The following is a 15,681-nucleotide window of genomic DNA, read 5'->3' on the forward strand; positions in this document are numbered from 1 at the left end:
AAGTTACAGTTTTCTATAAGGTCATGAAACTAAGATTTAAATTCTAACATAGCACTAATGAATGCAAATTGTCTATTCTTGTGAAGCTGGCTTTGGATACATAATCTTGAGCGAACTGAGCTCACTTGTCTGGCACAGGGTGAGCCTGGGTATAGTCTAAAGAGAAAGAGATAGAGGCAATGAAACATTTTCCCTTTTTTTCTAGAAAGAAATACCTAAAGGGCTTCTTTTGTATTTGCTTTGAAAAGACAGTATCACTCTGTAGTCTCCCAGAAGGCTTCTAGTCAATTATATGAAATTTAGTTAGTGCTCACCAGGTGACAGTATAGGCTATCTGTACTGAAACATATAAACATCATTTCAGTGTGCTCTGCTATAGGGAGTTATCCATGGTAGGGACTCTTTACACCAGGAGTGTTTTTGATGTTTCTGAGTTGCTTTTGCCTCATTTGAAAGGTTAAGTAGGGTAAAAATTGAACTAATTTATTTATTGCTTTATATTTGTATTATAGAAATCTTCAAAAATATACAAAAGTAGAGAGTGTATAATTATATAATAGTGTAACTGTCTGCCTGTTATTGTTTCATCTCTTCCTCACTCCACTTTTTCTTTAAGCTGGAGATTTTTTTCCTGGGGCAAATCTTAGTAATTCAGTTGAAAAAGGAAAACTTTTCTTCTTTTATAATAGAACAGATATAACCCCAAATTGCCTTATTTCTTTTCCTACCCCCCTCTCAGAAAAACAAACTGCCTCTCATCCAAAAATATGTGCTCAAAAAGTGTCAGCAGAGAATTCAGAAAAAAGTTTTTCTCCCACAGCGAATGAATCTCCAGGAAAGCACAGCCACTGGAGGTTTGACCCCTGCCAAGCCTGTGCCCTGTGAGCTCCACTGCTCTGGGCCCTTCCCATTACCACTTCCACTTTCTACTTTAATAGCAGGGCTCCTTGTGACCAGCTTAGGAAAAAGGTGGGGATTGTTAGAGCTATCAAGGGCAGGAGGGTGCATAGGGATTTGAAGGTTTTGAAGATGACCAAAGAAAGGAACATAGAATGTCACAGTGGTCACCTGTGCACTGGACATTGTATTCATGGGCAGGGGATAGTGCCAGTGACCTCCCTCAATGATATCCCCCAGTACATGCAACCATTGCTTTCATAGAATTCATTTTTAAAGAAGGGGAGGTGCCCCTTGATAAATATCTATTGTTAGAACTTCTCTACGTATTTTGCTTGCTCTCTAAACCAGTGCTGGCTTTTGTCATTCTTAGGCTGCTTTCTCCAAACCCTTGCTCCCTGTCCTCACCATAGTAGACTGAGATTGGCAGATAATGGTACTTTCTGCTTCCATGTCCTTGATGATTTCAGAGACTTCCTTTCATTTCGCAGTCTGACAACCCAGAAACATCTTTATTTTGGCTTTGAAGTTTAATCGGTTACAAGGACGTTTCACCATGCTGGTGGCAGTGTGGTAGGATATTGGTTTATTTGGTCTGACGGTGCCTTCTGTGGGACTTGAGGGAAGGGCAGTGAGACCCTCTGGGCCTGACAGGGGTGCTAATGTCGTCACCACCTCTCTCTACATTCACTCTCTCTGCTTCCTCTCCAGGAGGGCCGTAAGAATGAGGTGCTGTTGTCTAAGATGAAAGCCAAGGCCTCCTGAACATCCCCAGCCATCATTGTACGTCACTGATTTTCGTTTTTTAAACACCATATATCAACTTAAGATCATGAAATGGTTCTGAAAGCTACAGCAGAAAGATGCAGGTGTAATGATTTCAGTACCCTGGATTTTTCCTTTCTTTTTGCTTCCATTTCATCTCTGTGTTGGCTGCTGTTGACGGACCAGACGGTGTGAACTAGAGTAGGTAACACCCATCATCTCTGAAGAAATATGGACAGAACTTGTTCTCTGTGTCGGTTCAACTTTCATTTCTCCAGTAACATTGCACTTAAGAGGTACCTGTACGTGTATAGATGCTGAATAAAGAAGAATTCATTTGTTTAGCAAGTATTAATTCTGCAGCCACCAAGAAATAAGCACTGAGAGAGATCCAGAGGAGTGGAAGACAGTTTCTACCCAACAGGCATCCAGCAGAGCAAATGTAGCTGACCCCAGAGCTTGGCCATCTGAAACTTTTCACAGTGAACAGAGGCTGTTAGCAGAATGATCAGCCCATGTGCCTGTCAGTCCCTTGGGCCCTTCAGCTGCTCATGCTGCCCTTTGTTCCTGGCTCCTTCAGATGCCACCTAGCAAGTTTAGATGGCATGGCTCAGTGTCGTTGGCTTCTTCCTGATATATATTTCAAGTTTATTTCACCAAAAAAAATTGAAAATAGGCCTTATGTTGAGGATGCTTCAATTACACCCTCCTTTTCCCCAATTGTCATTCAAGTCACAGGAAGCATATGGATGTGCTTGTGCAACCCCTCCTTTGACGGCACATTCCATGTACCTGCACTGCAGACAAGTCAGTCTGGGCAAAGAGAGATGCACAGTGTGGGCATGACACGGTGAAGACAGCACGCAGGTCTCACCGGGGCGAGAGGAAGCAGAATCAGGTTTTCAGAGATCCAGAGAGCCTTCATGGAGGAGGCAGCATTTGGGCTAAATCTGAAGGAGGATAGAATGTTCATAGGCAGATATAGGTAGGAATGCCGTTTTAAATGAAGATCACTATGATTGAAAACTCAAGAGCATGTGGGGTGTACTGAACGTTCATGCTGGGGCAGGAAGGGACAAGCTGGTCTCAGCAGGAGGCTCTAGAGACCAGTCTGGAAAGATGAGTTTGGGCCAGACCTTGGAAGGTCTTCAAGGTGGCTGAGGGGTCGACTTTATCCTTGGACATGAGCAGTGCAAAGCACTGGCCCGCAGGAGTCCAACTCAGTCATGTGTAGCAAACCTCAAGCAAGAGGTTTGCTTTCTACTCTATTTAAATATTGCACACATACCAGTCAGCAGGTTTGGACTATCAAATGTAAAAGCCTAATGTGTCAGGCAAATGAGGCTTTCAGCACAGGCACAGAAATTGTGTTTATTTTTAGTTCCCTGTTGCATAGCTAATATATACAAACCTACAAAAAAAAAAAAACCTGATTAATGACAGCAACTGGTTCCTTGCCAAGGCCAGCGCGACCTGTGTGAGCCAGGTGGAAGCAGCAGCATTTGAAATGGACAGAGCTTCCAGGCCTTGTGAGGTTCCACTTTTGGCTGGTCCCTGGACCGGAGTCATGTGGGTGTTCTGAAAGGTTTGAGTAAAGTTGAACCAAGTAATTGCAAAACAATAGTTTCGACAACAGGGGAAGGAGGCAGCCATTTGTTTGAAATGAATTCAGGTTCAGGGACTCATCTCCTTTATCTTGTTAGATGCTCATAGCCCCACTCCGGGCTGACTGAACTTCATAAGGAGACAATTTGTCCACAGGTGGGAGGAAGGCAGGAACAGGTGTCATCCTGAGATTACTGGAGTCCACTGCTCTGCACTAATGGGGAAAGTAAGGCATGACTAATCCAAAACAATAATTCCTTTTGAAAGTGGAGACATATATTTTGGGCTGTGTTTCTCAAGCGTTTCATTCAGTTTGGTTTTGGTATAGACAGGTATCTGTAGATATCTTTTCTCTTCTTTTAATCCATAGGGCCTACTACAGATAATAAATGTTTTCTTTGCTTGAACACACTTTGAATTTCCAGTCTTAGGAATTCTACACTTTCTGCAGACAACCTCCAGTGCAAATGGTGCCAATGTGAATAATTAGGCTATCACCTGGGCTTTACAGTCAAGTCTTACAGGAGATACCCTGGATCCTTTGAGCCTTTCAGAAACTACCTGGAGAGGAGAAGGGGGTCTTCCCAGGGGCATGGCTCTCTATGTGCCTATACATAGTATGTTGGTATGTTCTAAACCCACAGGCTTTTCCAGAGTTAAATAGAAGAGGGAGAACATCCTTAAGTTACTTTTTAAAAAATGTGTTTCAAGAAGAACCAGGTTTTCCCAGGAAGCAGATAGTTCTCCCTGCTTGGTCAGTGCAGCGATCTGGCTGGCAGGCAGGTTGCCTGGTGCCCTGGATTCTTGGCCACCCTCTGGGTCAGGGACTCCCCTCCTGTCCACATGCTTCCCAAGAATGTGTGAGGCTGCTCTGCTTTAAACCAAAATCAGAGCTGCTGTGAACTGGACAACCTGAGATGATCACAAAGTGCCTAGGGAGACACAGGCCATTTTTTGTATTCTCTTTGGCCTGTGTTCAAGTCTCTTCTGGATAATTTGGGTCTGCAATTTATAGTAAAGGGAGGTGCTGAGTGTTTAGAGAACAGTGACCAAAGTCACCCATGGGCTTGTGTTTTAATAGAGGGCAGATTCCAAGTTTATCAAGCATAGCTCTTGTTAGAGTCTGAAGTTCATAGTTTTAACTGTGTTCATATTTCAAGGAGAGCCAGTCCTGCCACAGTGTCTATTGAGCCTGGCAACACGGCCAGCAGGCAGAAGGGCTGGTACAGGTTGGAGGTCTGCTGTAGCCCTTCGGACCTCCTGAAACCTGAGCAGAGCATGGGGAAGGCCTTCCAGCAGCCTTCTTACTACCTCAAAAGTGCCATTCCCATGACCTCATGGTTGTGATACTTGACAGACCCCGATTGTGTCTGTAGTGACCAGAGCAGACCTGCCTGAAAGGGCAGTCTGGACAAGAGCAGTGTCTGTACCTTGTGCTCCGTGCATGTCTGCTGCTTTGAATGGTCTTGTCTGGCCCACTCTGCAGGGGATGGAAAATCAGTTTGAGGGGACTCGGCATTCCAGCAGTAACTGTTAACAGTTGCTTTGGCTGAGTGGTAATTTCAGTCCCTTGTTCTGAAATTATTGTAGTTGGCTTAAAACATGCTTTAAGGAAGAGCACTTTAAATGAGTGCTGTATGATTTACTAATGGCCAGTATTGACCTCAAGGTAAAGAGTATTTTTTTTTTTTTTTTTTATTGTTGGGGATTCATTGAGGGTACAATAAGCCAGGTTACACTGATTGCAATTGTTAGGTAAAGTCCCTCTTGCAATCATGTCTTGCCCCCATAAAGTGTGACACACACCAAGGCCCCACCCCCCTCCCTCCGTCCCTCTTTCTGCTTCCCCCCCCATAACATTAATTGTCATTAATTGTCCTCATATCAAAATTGAGTACATAGGATTCATGCTTCTCCATTCTTGTGATGCTTTACTAAGAATAATGTCTTCCACTTCCATCCAGGTTAATACGAAGGATGTAAAGTCTCCATTTTTTTTAATGGCTGAATAGTATTCCATGGTATACAATATAGCACAGTTTGTTAATCCATTCCTGGGTTGGTGGGCATTTAGGCTGTTTCCACATTTTGGCGATTGTAAATTGAGCTGCAGTAAACAATCTAGTACAAGTGTCCTTATGATAAAAGGATTTTTTTCCTTCTGGGTAGATGCCCAGTAATGGGATTGCAGGATCAAATGGGAGGTCTATCTTGAGTGCTTTGAGGTTTCTCCATACTTCCTTCCACAAAGGTTGTACTAGTTTGCAGTCCCACCAGCAGTATAAAAGTGTTCCCTTCTCTCCACATCCAGGCCAACATCTGCAGTTTTGAGATTTTGTGATGTGGGCCATTCTCACTGGGGTTAGATGATATCTCAGGGTTGTTTTGATTTTGCATTTCTCTAATATATAGAGATGATGAACATTTTTTCATGTGTTTGTTAGCCATTCGTCTGTCATCTTTAGAGAAAGTTCTATTCATGTCTCTTGGAAGTTCTAGCCAATACAATTAGGCAAGACAAGGAAATAAAGGGAATCCAAATGGGAGCAGAGGAGGTCAAACTCTCCCTCTTTGCTGACAACATGATCTTATACTTAGAGAACCCCAAAGACTCAACCACAAGACTCCTAGAAGTCATCAAAAAATACAGTAATGTTTCAGGATATAAAATCAATGTCCACAAGTCAGTAGCCTTTGTCTACACCAATAACAGTCAAGATGAGAAGCTAATTAAGGACACAACTCCCTTCACCATAGTTTCAAAGAAAATGAAATACCTAGGAATATACCTAACGAAGGAGGTGAAGGACCTCTATAAAGAAAACTATGAAAGCCTCAGAAAGGAAATAGCAGAGGATATTAACAAATGGAAGAACATACCATGCTCATGGACGGGAAGAATCAACATTGTTAAAATGTCTATACTTCCCAAAGCAATCTACCTATTCAATGCCATTCCTATCAAAATACCAACATCGTACTTTCAAGATTTGGAAAAAATGATTCTGGGTTTTGTATGGAACCAGAAAAAAACCGGTGTAGCTAAGGCCGTTCTTAGTAATAAAAATAAAGCTGGGGGCATCAACATACCAGATTTTAGTCTGTACTACAAAGCCATAGTGCTCAAGACAGCATGGTACTGGCACAAAAACAGAGACATAGACACTTGGAATTGAATTGAAAACCAAGAAATGAAACTAACATCTTACAACCACCTAATCTTCGATAAACCAAACAAGAACATACCTTGGGGGAAAGACTCCCTATTCAATAAATGGTGTTGGGAGAACTGGATGTCTACATGTAAAAGACTGAAACTGGACCCACACCTTTCCCCGCTCACAAAAATTGATTCAAGATGGATAAAGGACTTAATTTAAGGCATGAAACAATAAAAATCCTCCAAGAAAGCATAGGAAAAATGCTGGAAGATATTGGCCTGGGGAAAGACTTCATGAAGAAGACTGCCATGGCAATTGCAACAACAACAAAAATAAACAAATGGGACTTCATTAAACTGAAAAGCTTCTGTACAGCTAAGGAGACAATAACCTAAGCAAAGAGACAACCTACACAATGGGAAAGGATATTTGCATATTTTCAATCAGACAAAAGCTTGATAACTAGGATCTATAGAGAACTCAAATTAATCCACATGGTAAAGAGTATTTTAATACAGAATAGTACAGTGATGAGCCCAGGATGGGGTGCCATTTTCAGTCCCTATAACTGAGCACTGCCTGAAGAAGTGCCTTGTTTGATGCATCTTTATAATACCCCATGCCCTCCCTGGATCCTTTTCACACAATCCAGAGCATTCCTCCTTACCACATGTAGCAAGGGGCTGAAAATACTAAATAAAAAATAATGCTATAATAGCCTCTTCTCTTTTCACAGTAAATATGTTGTGTAAAAATATTGGGGGCAGAGGGGTTAGTACTGGTCTGCAGCATCCTTAACAGCGGGAATGCTGTGGATGCTCCACACCAGCCTCACGTCCATTCCCCAAACATAGCAAGTCCACAAGCCTGCCTGTGGCCATGGCCCTACTATCTGTCACCTCTGTCCCCTACAAGGTCTTAGGTAGGTCTTTCCCTGACCTTCTTATACACTCACAAACCCATTTAACTTGGCCCCAGCCCTGATCACATTCTGCCCCTCCCCTTCTGTTTGTCTGGATAACACATGTCACTGTGCACATCTCTCTGTTGCCTTCCCTTCTGGAATGAAAGAGCAACAAAAGCAGGGGCCTTGCCTGTCTTACTCTCCAGTTTCCCCACAACCGGCTCAAAGTAGACAGTCAGGAAATCCTGGTTATATAAAACGCCTTCTCCAAATTGCAACTTTGCATCCTTCTATTAGCAAAATTTAGACTTAACCCTTCCTCTTATTTATGCTTAGTTTGAGGACAGGTAGCCAATTATATTCATAAACTTTCTCTCTTTGAGTGCTTGTTATACTCTAACCTCAAAGGGTGGGATAAAAAAGGTATCAGAGGTTTCAAACCTCTCAAAGCAATTATCTTTTTATAGATTTTTTTTTCTCCCTATTGGTGGTGGGAGGGGAACAAAGAAAAAAGGACCACACTAATGTCAGAAATAAGGTATGTTTTGGCTCCTATTGTGTCATGAATCTAAAGGTAACTTGACTGGTAGAAATGTCTCAGTCACACAAAAGTAAGAAGTGGGACATTGCTGCAAGACTGTGGGAGCATCACCCAGATACAGTGGTGGCAGAAGTATAAATGATACAACTTCCATGGAGGGTGGTTGTGTAGTATCTATCAAAAGTGCAAATGCATAAACCTTTTGAAGCAGCAACAGCAATGCTAGTTCTAAGAATTTTTCCTATGTTGAAGAATTTTTATTGCAACATTGTTTGTAATAGCAAAAGTTGGAGACCACCAATTTTGAGAAAGGATTAAATACATTAGGGCCACTCCATACAATGGAATATTTTACAGACATTCAAAAGACTGCAGTGCCATGGAAAGATCCCCAGGTTGCATTGTTAAGTGAAGAAAAGAGGCTCATGGTATACTAGTGCTTGGAATGTAGGAAAATGTGTCTGTAGATGTGTGTATATATGTATACACACACACGTCTTTCATATATGTCTAGGATATCTCTGGAGAATACCCAGCAACCTGGCAGCTTTGGTTGCCTCTGGGAAGAGGGGTGGGAATTGCTTTTCAATGTACACCTTTTGTACCTTTTGAATTTTGTACCATGTACATGTATTATGTATTCAAAAATAAATTGTTTTTAAATTTTAATGTGGTTTACTTTTTAAAAAATAATAGAACTAAAATGGAAAAAGATTCTTATTCAGTAAATCTGCTTTCATAAGGAAGATAGTTTGACTCAAACTATTTGAGTCAAAAATACTTAAACACTCCCTTAGGGGGCAATGGGCCATGTGAAAGGTTCTGTTCCCTTCTGGTGAAACAGCTTTAGGGTGACAGAGCACTGAAGCTGGCTCTGGCCCTGTGTGTGTTAGGCTGTTGGGAACAGAGGTGTAGACTGTGGAGTGGCTACTTGCTAGGACAGACTAGGGCTGCTTCAGGGCAGCCTCCTCATAAGAATCACACTGCAACCCTGGTTCCTCTGATGAAGATGATATCTCTGAGCTGTGGTCAGAAGGGAGCTGTTACCATCCACTGAAGCCACGCCCACCTTTTATGGGAACCTGCTGTGGGCAATCCTTCCCCACCCCTTCACCAGCATGCAGCTAATTTCGTTCATGTGTCCAGCCTCAGCTGTGCTAACAGTTGTGGAAATCCCATTTGTTTGCCAAGAGTTGGTCTACAGGTGAATGTCTAACTGAGTCATGGCCAGGAGGGGGAAGACTGCTGAGGTGTCTAGAAAGACTTTCCTCCTGGTTGTCAGTGATAGATGCATCAGCAAAGCTTCTGCCTACCCTTCTGATTTTGCAAGTGGTCAAGGAAGGAAAAGGTTTGAGTAACTTTTTGACACTAAGAGGAGACATCCTGACACCCTCTGCTTGGCAGAGGGAAGAAGCTGGCCTGGTTCCTGAGGGATAGGATGAGCTTCTGAACCAAGCTGGGGACCACTTGCCTCCATATTCTTATTCCATAAGAAAAATACACGTTGACACAGCTGTGAGACACTGATATATACCAAAGTCATGAAACCTTACCGAGTTGTGTGTACAGTGCTGCCAAGGTCACAAACTTAATTGTCAGAGCTTGTATATGCCAGAAGAAACACAGAGGCTGTGTTAAAGGGGAGAAAAGTAGCATACTTATTCATGACCAGTTTTATAAAATAAAACTATTAGGTTAGCCATATCCATCCTACAGGCCTAGAACTCTGTGTAATTGGATTCTGACACTAAGACACATTAGTTGACAGTTTAGTAAGTCCAGACAGAGACAAGATGAATTTATCTTACAGCATTGCAACCCCATCTTAGTTATGTTCTGTAGGAAAGATACTGGAAGCAGAACAGAGACACTATACTTACCAAGGATGTTCCTGGAATCTTAATTGCAGATCAGATTTTTTTTCTTTCTTTTTTTTTTTTTTTTTTTGCAAAAGTCTTCTATTGTATATACTCTGAATTGAAAGGAATCACAAGTGCCTTCTTGCATAAAATGTCAGTCATCAAGTGATGTGGTTCAGAAATTCAGCATTTTATACTTACAGTGACTCTAAACATGAAGTCAAGTGCAGGCCAAATAAACAATGATAAAAAAAATATCCTCTCCAATAGCAAAAGTAAACTACACCCAGTCTTTCTTCCTCTAAGCTTTTCCTGGAATCCAACTGGAGTGATGCAAGAGGACCTACTGCGTCAGGTGCAACCTGCAGACACACACACAGGTCTCACACTGTAAAATGCAAGTCTCATTTCTGTTGGGTCCCCTTCATCTTCCTCATGTCTAGTTACAGCAGATTTGACTCTAAATACCTCTCTGCCAGTGTACTCACTACATGACTGTAGGCAAGCTACTTACCTTCTTGGAATATACTTAAATGAGTACTAATCTTATAGGGTGGGTATAGGACTAAAAGAGTATTTGTCTATAAAACCTAGTCCAACAGCTGCACATGGTGAGTACTCAAGAAACTGTACTCTTAAAATGTATTCCTAAATGTGTTTCAGGAAGGGAGAAACTAGGGAGACAATTATTAACACCCCCTATTGTTTTTCAGCCAAGAAGGGAAAATCCCCAGCAAACCCAACTTGAGCTCTAGCCCTTAAAAGACAAGGATGGATGACTGAGAACAGCAGTTGATCAGTAACTACACACCTACCAACCCACTTGTCGTAGGTCATCAGCTATCTGCTTTTTACGTCCCTGCCTTATTTCAGAGGACTTAAGGTGGTTTGTAGGAAAAAAAGTAAAATTAGATAATAAAATATAAGTAGAATATAAAACACTAGAATAAGGGGAAACCTAAGAACTGCAGTTATATACTGACTAGAAACATACACAAGCAAGAAAGCACCCAGGTCCTACACAGATTGCCAAGTTAAGCCAGAAATTTGGTTCTGTGCTTCTTCTGGATCAACATGAAAATGGAAGCATAGTCAATACTTAACCGTTACTATGAAAAGAAAACATGCTTTCATAAAGAGTATATAGGATGACTTTAACTATATTCTCATATGAAATGTATTGATGGGTTTCATAAGAATATTTCTTATAGTACCTTACAATGAAAAAGAACAAAATTCTAAGACAAAACTCAAAGAAAGCTGTTCAAGGGCCATCCGAATTACCTTTATGATGTCTCAACATCCAGCAATTTGGTTGAACCATATATTATTCCCAGAATTTCTCTAAACAGGGCTGAGACATGACAGCTGAGACTGGATGGTTTGAAGTTATACCGGTCCACAATCCCTTATCCACGATTGCAAAAATACAAAAAGTTCATTTAACAACAAAATTGATATGACACAAATGACCTGCACTGATGTAAAGCTATTTTCTGTTATTTTCTTACTGTGTAAATATACGTACATTTTACTGGGAAAATATTCAGGTGTTGATTACTGCCTGCTGCTCCATGCCCAGCCAAGAGCATTACCTAATGTATAGTCTATACTATAATATCTCATATTTAAAATCATATATGAAATCATATATCATTTCTCTCATATTGCCTTTTTAAAACCTAAAAAAATTCTGGATTCCAAAACTCATCTGGTCCCAGAGGTTTTGGGAAAGACATTATGGATCTGTAATTCTCTGATAAACCCCAAAGTATAGGTACTTTATATTGTAAGTGTCAAGAGTGTCTATATAAGTTAGACATCAAATGAGCCAATTGTGGAATAGACCTTTTTGTGCAAATTAAAATGCGTAATCAATAGGCAGCCAGCCCACCTTCAAAATCAGGTAGGTATGACCAAGGTAGATATAAATCTCTATATACCTGGGCCACATTTAATATTTTCTGGAAGGCCAAGAGTTACTATGGCAGTTATGGGAGGTTTGTTTGCATTTTGAGTCCTACAACAGACATCATTTTCCCCATTTCATATATACATGTGTACACCATAAAAAATGATTCTGAGCCTAGAGATGAATGCCTCAAAAGCATTTTTATTACATATATAAGTATAGTAAAGTACTTATATATAGTGAAGTAATAAAAAATTTCTCACAGCTGCTCTCCTTTCTAGTAAAAATGCAGAAAAAACACTTGACCAGAGGTTCTCATCTCTGGCTACATACTGGAATCACATGAAACTTTAAAAAGCATTGCCACCTGGGTAGCCAGTTTAATTGGCCTGAAGAGTAACCTAAGTATCAAGCAGCATCTCTCACTGTTTAAAAAAAAATCATGTTAAGTTAATACGCAGGTTACCAGACCTCTTTGAAAGTCTGATTCAGTAGGTATGGATCGCACTAAACACTTCTGTTTTGAACAAAACCTCCGATGATCCACATCTTGCAAATTGGGATACACTGCCACCTTGAGGAAGTGTAAGAGGCTGGAGAAGACAGGCGTTGATGGATAAACAATGTGGGGAGAACTCTCACAAAGGAGACAGTCTTCTAAGTGGGCCACAAAACAGGCCACTAGAGCCCTGGGCTGAGAGACCCTCTCTGAAGAATATGGTATTGACAAAGGAAAGGTGAATCAGCTTCAACTCTTGTGTCAATTCTTACCAATTAGCAGTAACTACCTAAAGTGCCAAAAAACTGAGACCTAATCACAAAGCTGTAGAACACTTCCCTTTCCCCAACACCTCACCACTACGTTACTAAAGGCCTAGTACCACAATCCTTTTTACCCAGTACATTATGTCTACCCTTCAACAAAAAAATTACAAGGCATAGTAAAAGGCAAAAAGCACAGTATTAAGAGAATAACAAGCATCAGAACCAGAGTCATAATATAGCTGTAATGTGGGAATGATCAGATGAGGAATTTTTTTTTAAGCTATAATTAAACATTAAAGAAAAAAAAAGTAAAGAAAAAAACCTTGAAGGGAGGCAAGGCGGTGGGGGGGGGGTTACCTATAGAGTAGCAAAGATAAGAATTACATTTCACTTCTCTTCAAAAATCATACAAGCAAAAAGAGAGTGAAGTGAAATACTTAAAGTATTGAGAAAAGAAATATACCAACCTAGAATTTTTACCTTGCAAAATTATTATTTAAAAATGAAGGAGAAATAGTTTCTCAGATAAACAAAAATTGAGGGAATTTGTTGCCAGTAGACCTGCCTTGCAAGAATTATTAAATGAAGTCCTTCAGAAAATGAAAATTATGTAAGTTAGAAACTCTGAGAAAAACATCAGAGAATGAATAAGTGAAAGTAGACTAAAAACTTGTATTTTTCTTATTATTTGATTTTACAAATAAATTCAAAACTAATAGCAGCAGGTGGCTCATGCCTATCATCCTAGCACTTTGGGAGCCCAAGGCAGGAGATCACGTGAGGCCAGGAGTTCAAGAGCAGCCTGCACAACATAGCAAGATCCTGTCTCTACAAAAAAATACAAAAATTAGCCAGACATTGTGGTGCATGCCTGTAGTCTTAACTATTCTGGAGTCTGAGGCAAAAGAATTAACCTGAGCACAGGAGTTCAAGTCTGTACTTGAGCCTGGGCAATACAGCAAGACTCTTTCTCTAAAAATAATAATAGCAACAATATATTTGGACATTATACTATATATATTGTGTATATATATACATTACTCTATGCTGATGCTTAAGTGAATGACAGCAATGATAAAAGAAACAAGATTAAAAATTATTATTTTTTTTACTTGTAACTACTCATGAAGCAGTATAGGGTTATTTCAAAGTAGAACTGGATTAGTTATAAATGTATATTGCAAACTCAAGGGCAACCACTAAAAAAGGGAAAGTTCTTAGCTTAACTAGTATGCCAAGAAAAAAGAGAAAATGAAATTGTATAATATTCTCAGTTAAAACTACAAAAGGCAGAATAAGTAATGGACAGAAATAGGAAGAGTAAGAAAGGGCAACAAATTGAAAACAATAACAAATATGGTAGATATTAATCTATGTAGTAATCTCAGTGAACATCAATGCATAAATTATATGACAGAGATTGTCTCTGTGAGTCAAAGAAGGAGACCAAACTATATGTTGTCTATAAGAAATTCACTTTAAATATAAACACACCTATAAACCACTTTAAATATAAACACACCTTATATTAAAAAAAAAAGAAGGAGTAGCAATACAAACTTCAGGCACAGCAAACTTTAAAGCAAGGAAAGTTATCAGAAATAGAGGAATATTATACAATGATAAAAAGTCAATATTCTAAGAAGACCTCTGATCTGTAATTTGTATGTGCTTAACAACAGAGCATCAAAATATATAAGGCAGAAACTGTTAGAATTACAAGGAGAATAGGTGACTTCTGTATTACAGTTGAGACTTCAACAACTCTACCATAAATGGACAGGCAGAAAATCAGTAAGAATATAGTTGAACTCAGCAGCACCATCAATCAAGTGGATATAATTGACATCTACAGACTATACACCCTACAACAATAGATTACACATACTTCACAAGTTCACCTGGAACAGTAACCAAGAACACATTCTGAGCCATAAAATACACTTTAACAAATCTAAGGAAGAGAAATCATATAATGTTGCTGCCAGGCCATTATGAAATTGAACTAGAAATTAATAACAAAGAGAATTGGAAAATCCCCAAATACTTGGATGTAAAACAATACACTACTAAATAACACATGGGTCAAAAACAAAATCAAGGAAATTTTTTAAATAGGTTGAAAATAAAAACAAAACTTACCAAAATTTGTGTGATGGTATAAAAACAGTGCTTAGAGGAAAATTTTATAGCATTGAATGCATATATTAGAAAAAAGATTTAAAATTATTAAGCTTCCATCTTAGTAAACTGATGAGGAGAACAAATTCAAAGTAAGCAGGAAAAAAGGCTGGGGTGCAGCTGCTCACATCTAGGATCCTAGCACTCTGGGAGGCCAAGGTGGGTGGATTGCCTGAGCTTAGTAGTTCGAGACCAGCCTGAGCAAGAGCAAGACTCTATCTCTACTAAAAATAGAAAAACTAGCCAAGCATTGTTGCAGGTGCCTGACTCCCAGCTACTTGAGAGGCTGAGGCAGGAGGATTATTTGACCCAGGAGTTTGAGGTTGCTGTGAGCTATAATGATACCATGGCACTCTACCCAGGGCAACAGAGTGAAACTGTCTCAAAAACAAAAACAAACAAGAAGAAATACAAATTAGAGCAGAAATCAATGATTGAAAACAGGAAATAGAGAAAAATCAAAAAATGAAAAGCTGGTTCTTTGAAATGATAAATAAGTCAATAAGGCTCTAGCCAGGCTAAGAAAAACATTGCCAAATTACTAATATCTGAATGAAAGGGGACAACTCTGTGGATCTCATGGACGTTAAATGAGAAACAAAGGAACACTGTGAATAACTCTTGTGCCCGCAAATTTGATGACCTGTCAAATGAACCAATTTTTTAACAGACACAAGCTGCCCAAACTCACACAAGAAGAAATAGTCAATCTGAATAGGCCTATGTCTATTAAAGACATTGAATCAATAATTAATAAGCTTTCAAAACAACACTGGGCCCAGATAGGTTCACTGGCAAATTCTACCAAACATTTAAGGAAGAGATCATACTGATTCTCTATAATATGTACAATCTTTTTCAGAAGATGGAAGCAGAGGGAATATTTCCTAACACATTCTATGAGGCCAGCATTACTCTTACATCAAAACCAGACAAAGACATTACAAGAAAACTACACATCAATATCTTTCTTGAATGAGGACATAAAAGTCTGTAACAAATATTAGAAAATTAAATCCAACAACGTATTAAAAAAATTAGCTATCACAACAAAGTGGAATTTCTTCCAAGTAAATAAAGCTGGTTCAGCA

The 15,681-nt window shown here is 39.7% G+C and overlaps 1 protein-coding gene across 4 annotated transcripts in view; it reads left to right on the forward strand.

The window, feature by feature from the left end:
- CCDC93 (coiled-coil domain containing 93) overlaps positions 1 to 8,540 on the forward strand; it is a 109,548-nt gene extending 101,008 nt beyond the window's left edge. For all 4 annotated transcript variants that reach the window (XM_053597423.1, XM_053597424.1, XM_053597425.1 and 1 more), the window contains one exon: positions 1,609 to 8,540. In XM_053597423.1, coding sequence (XP_053453398.1) covers positions 1,609 to 1,662 — 54 coding nt within the window. In that variant the 3' untranslated portion in view covers positions 1,663 to 8,540. The remainder of the gene's footprint in view (positions 1 to 1,608) is intronic.
- The last annotated feature ends 7,141 nt before the right edge of the window (positions 8,541 to 15,681 follow it).

The sequence above is a fragment of the Nycticebus coucang genome, chromosome 7 (genome assembly GCF_027406575.1).
Source record: "Nycticebus coucang isolate mNycCou1 chromosome 7, mNycCou1.pri, whole genome shotgun sequence".
NCBI classification, from domain to species: Eukaryota; Metazoa; Chordata; class Mammalia; order Primates; family Lorisidae; genus Nycticebus; species Nycticebus coucang.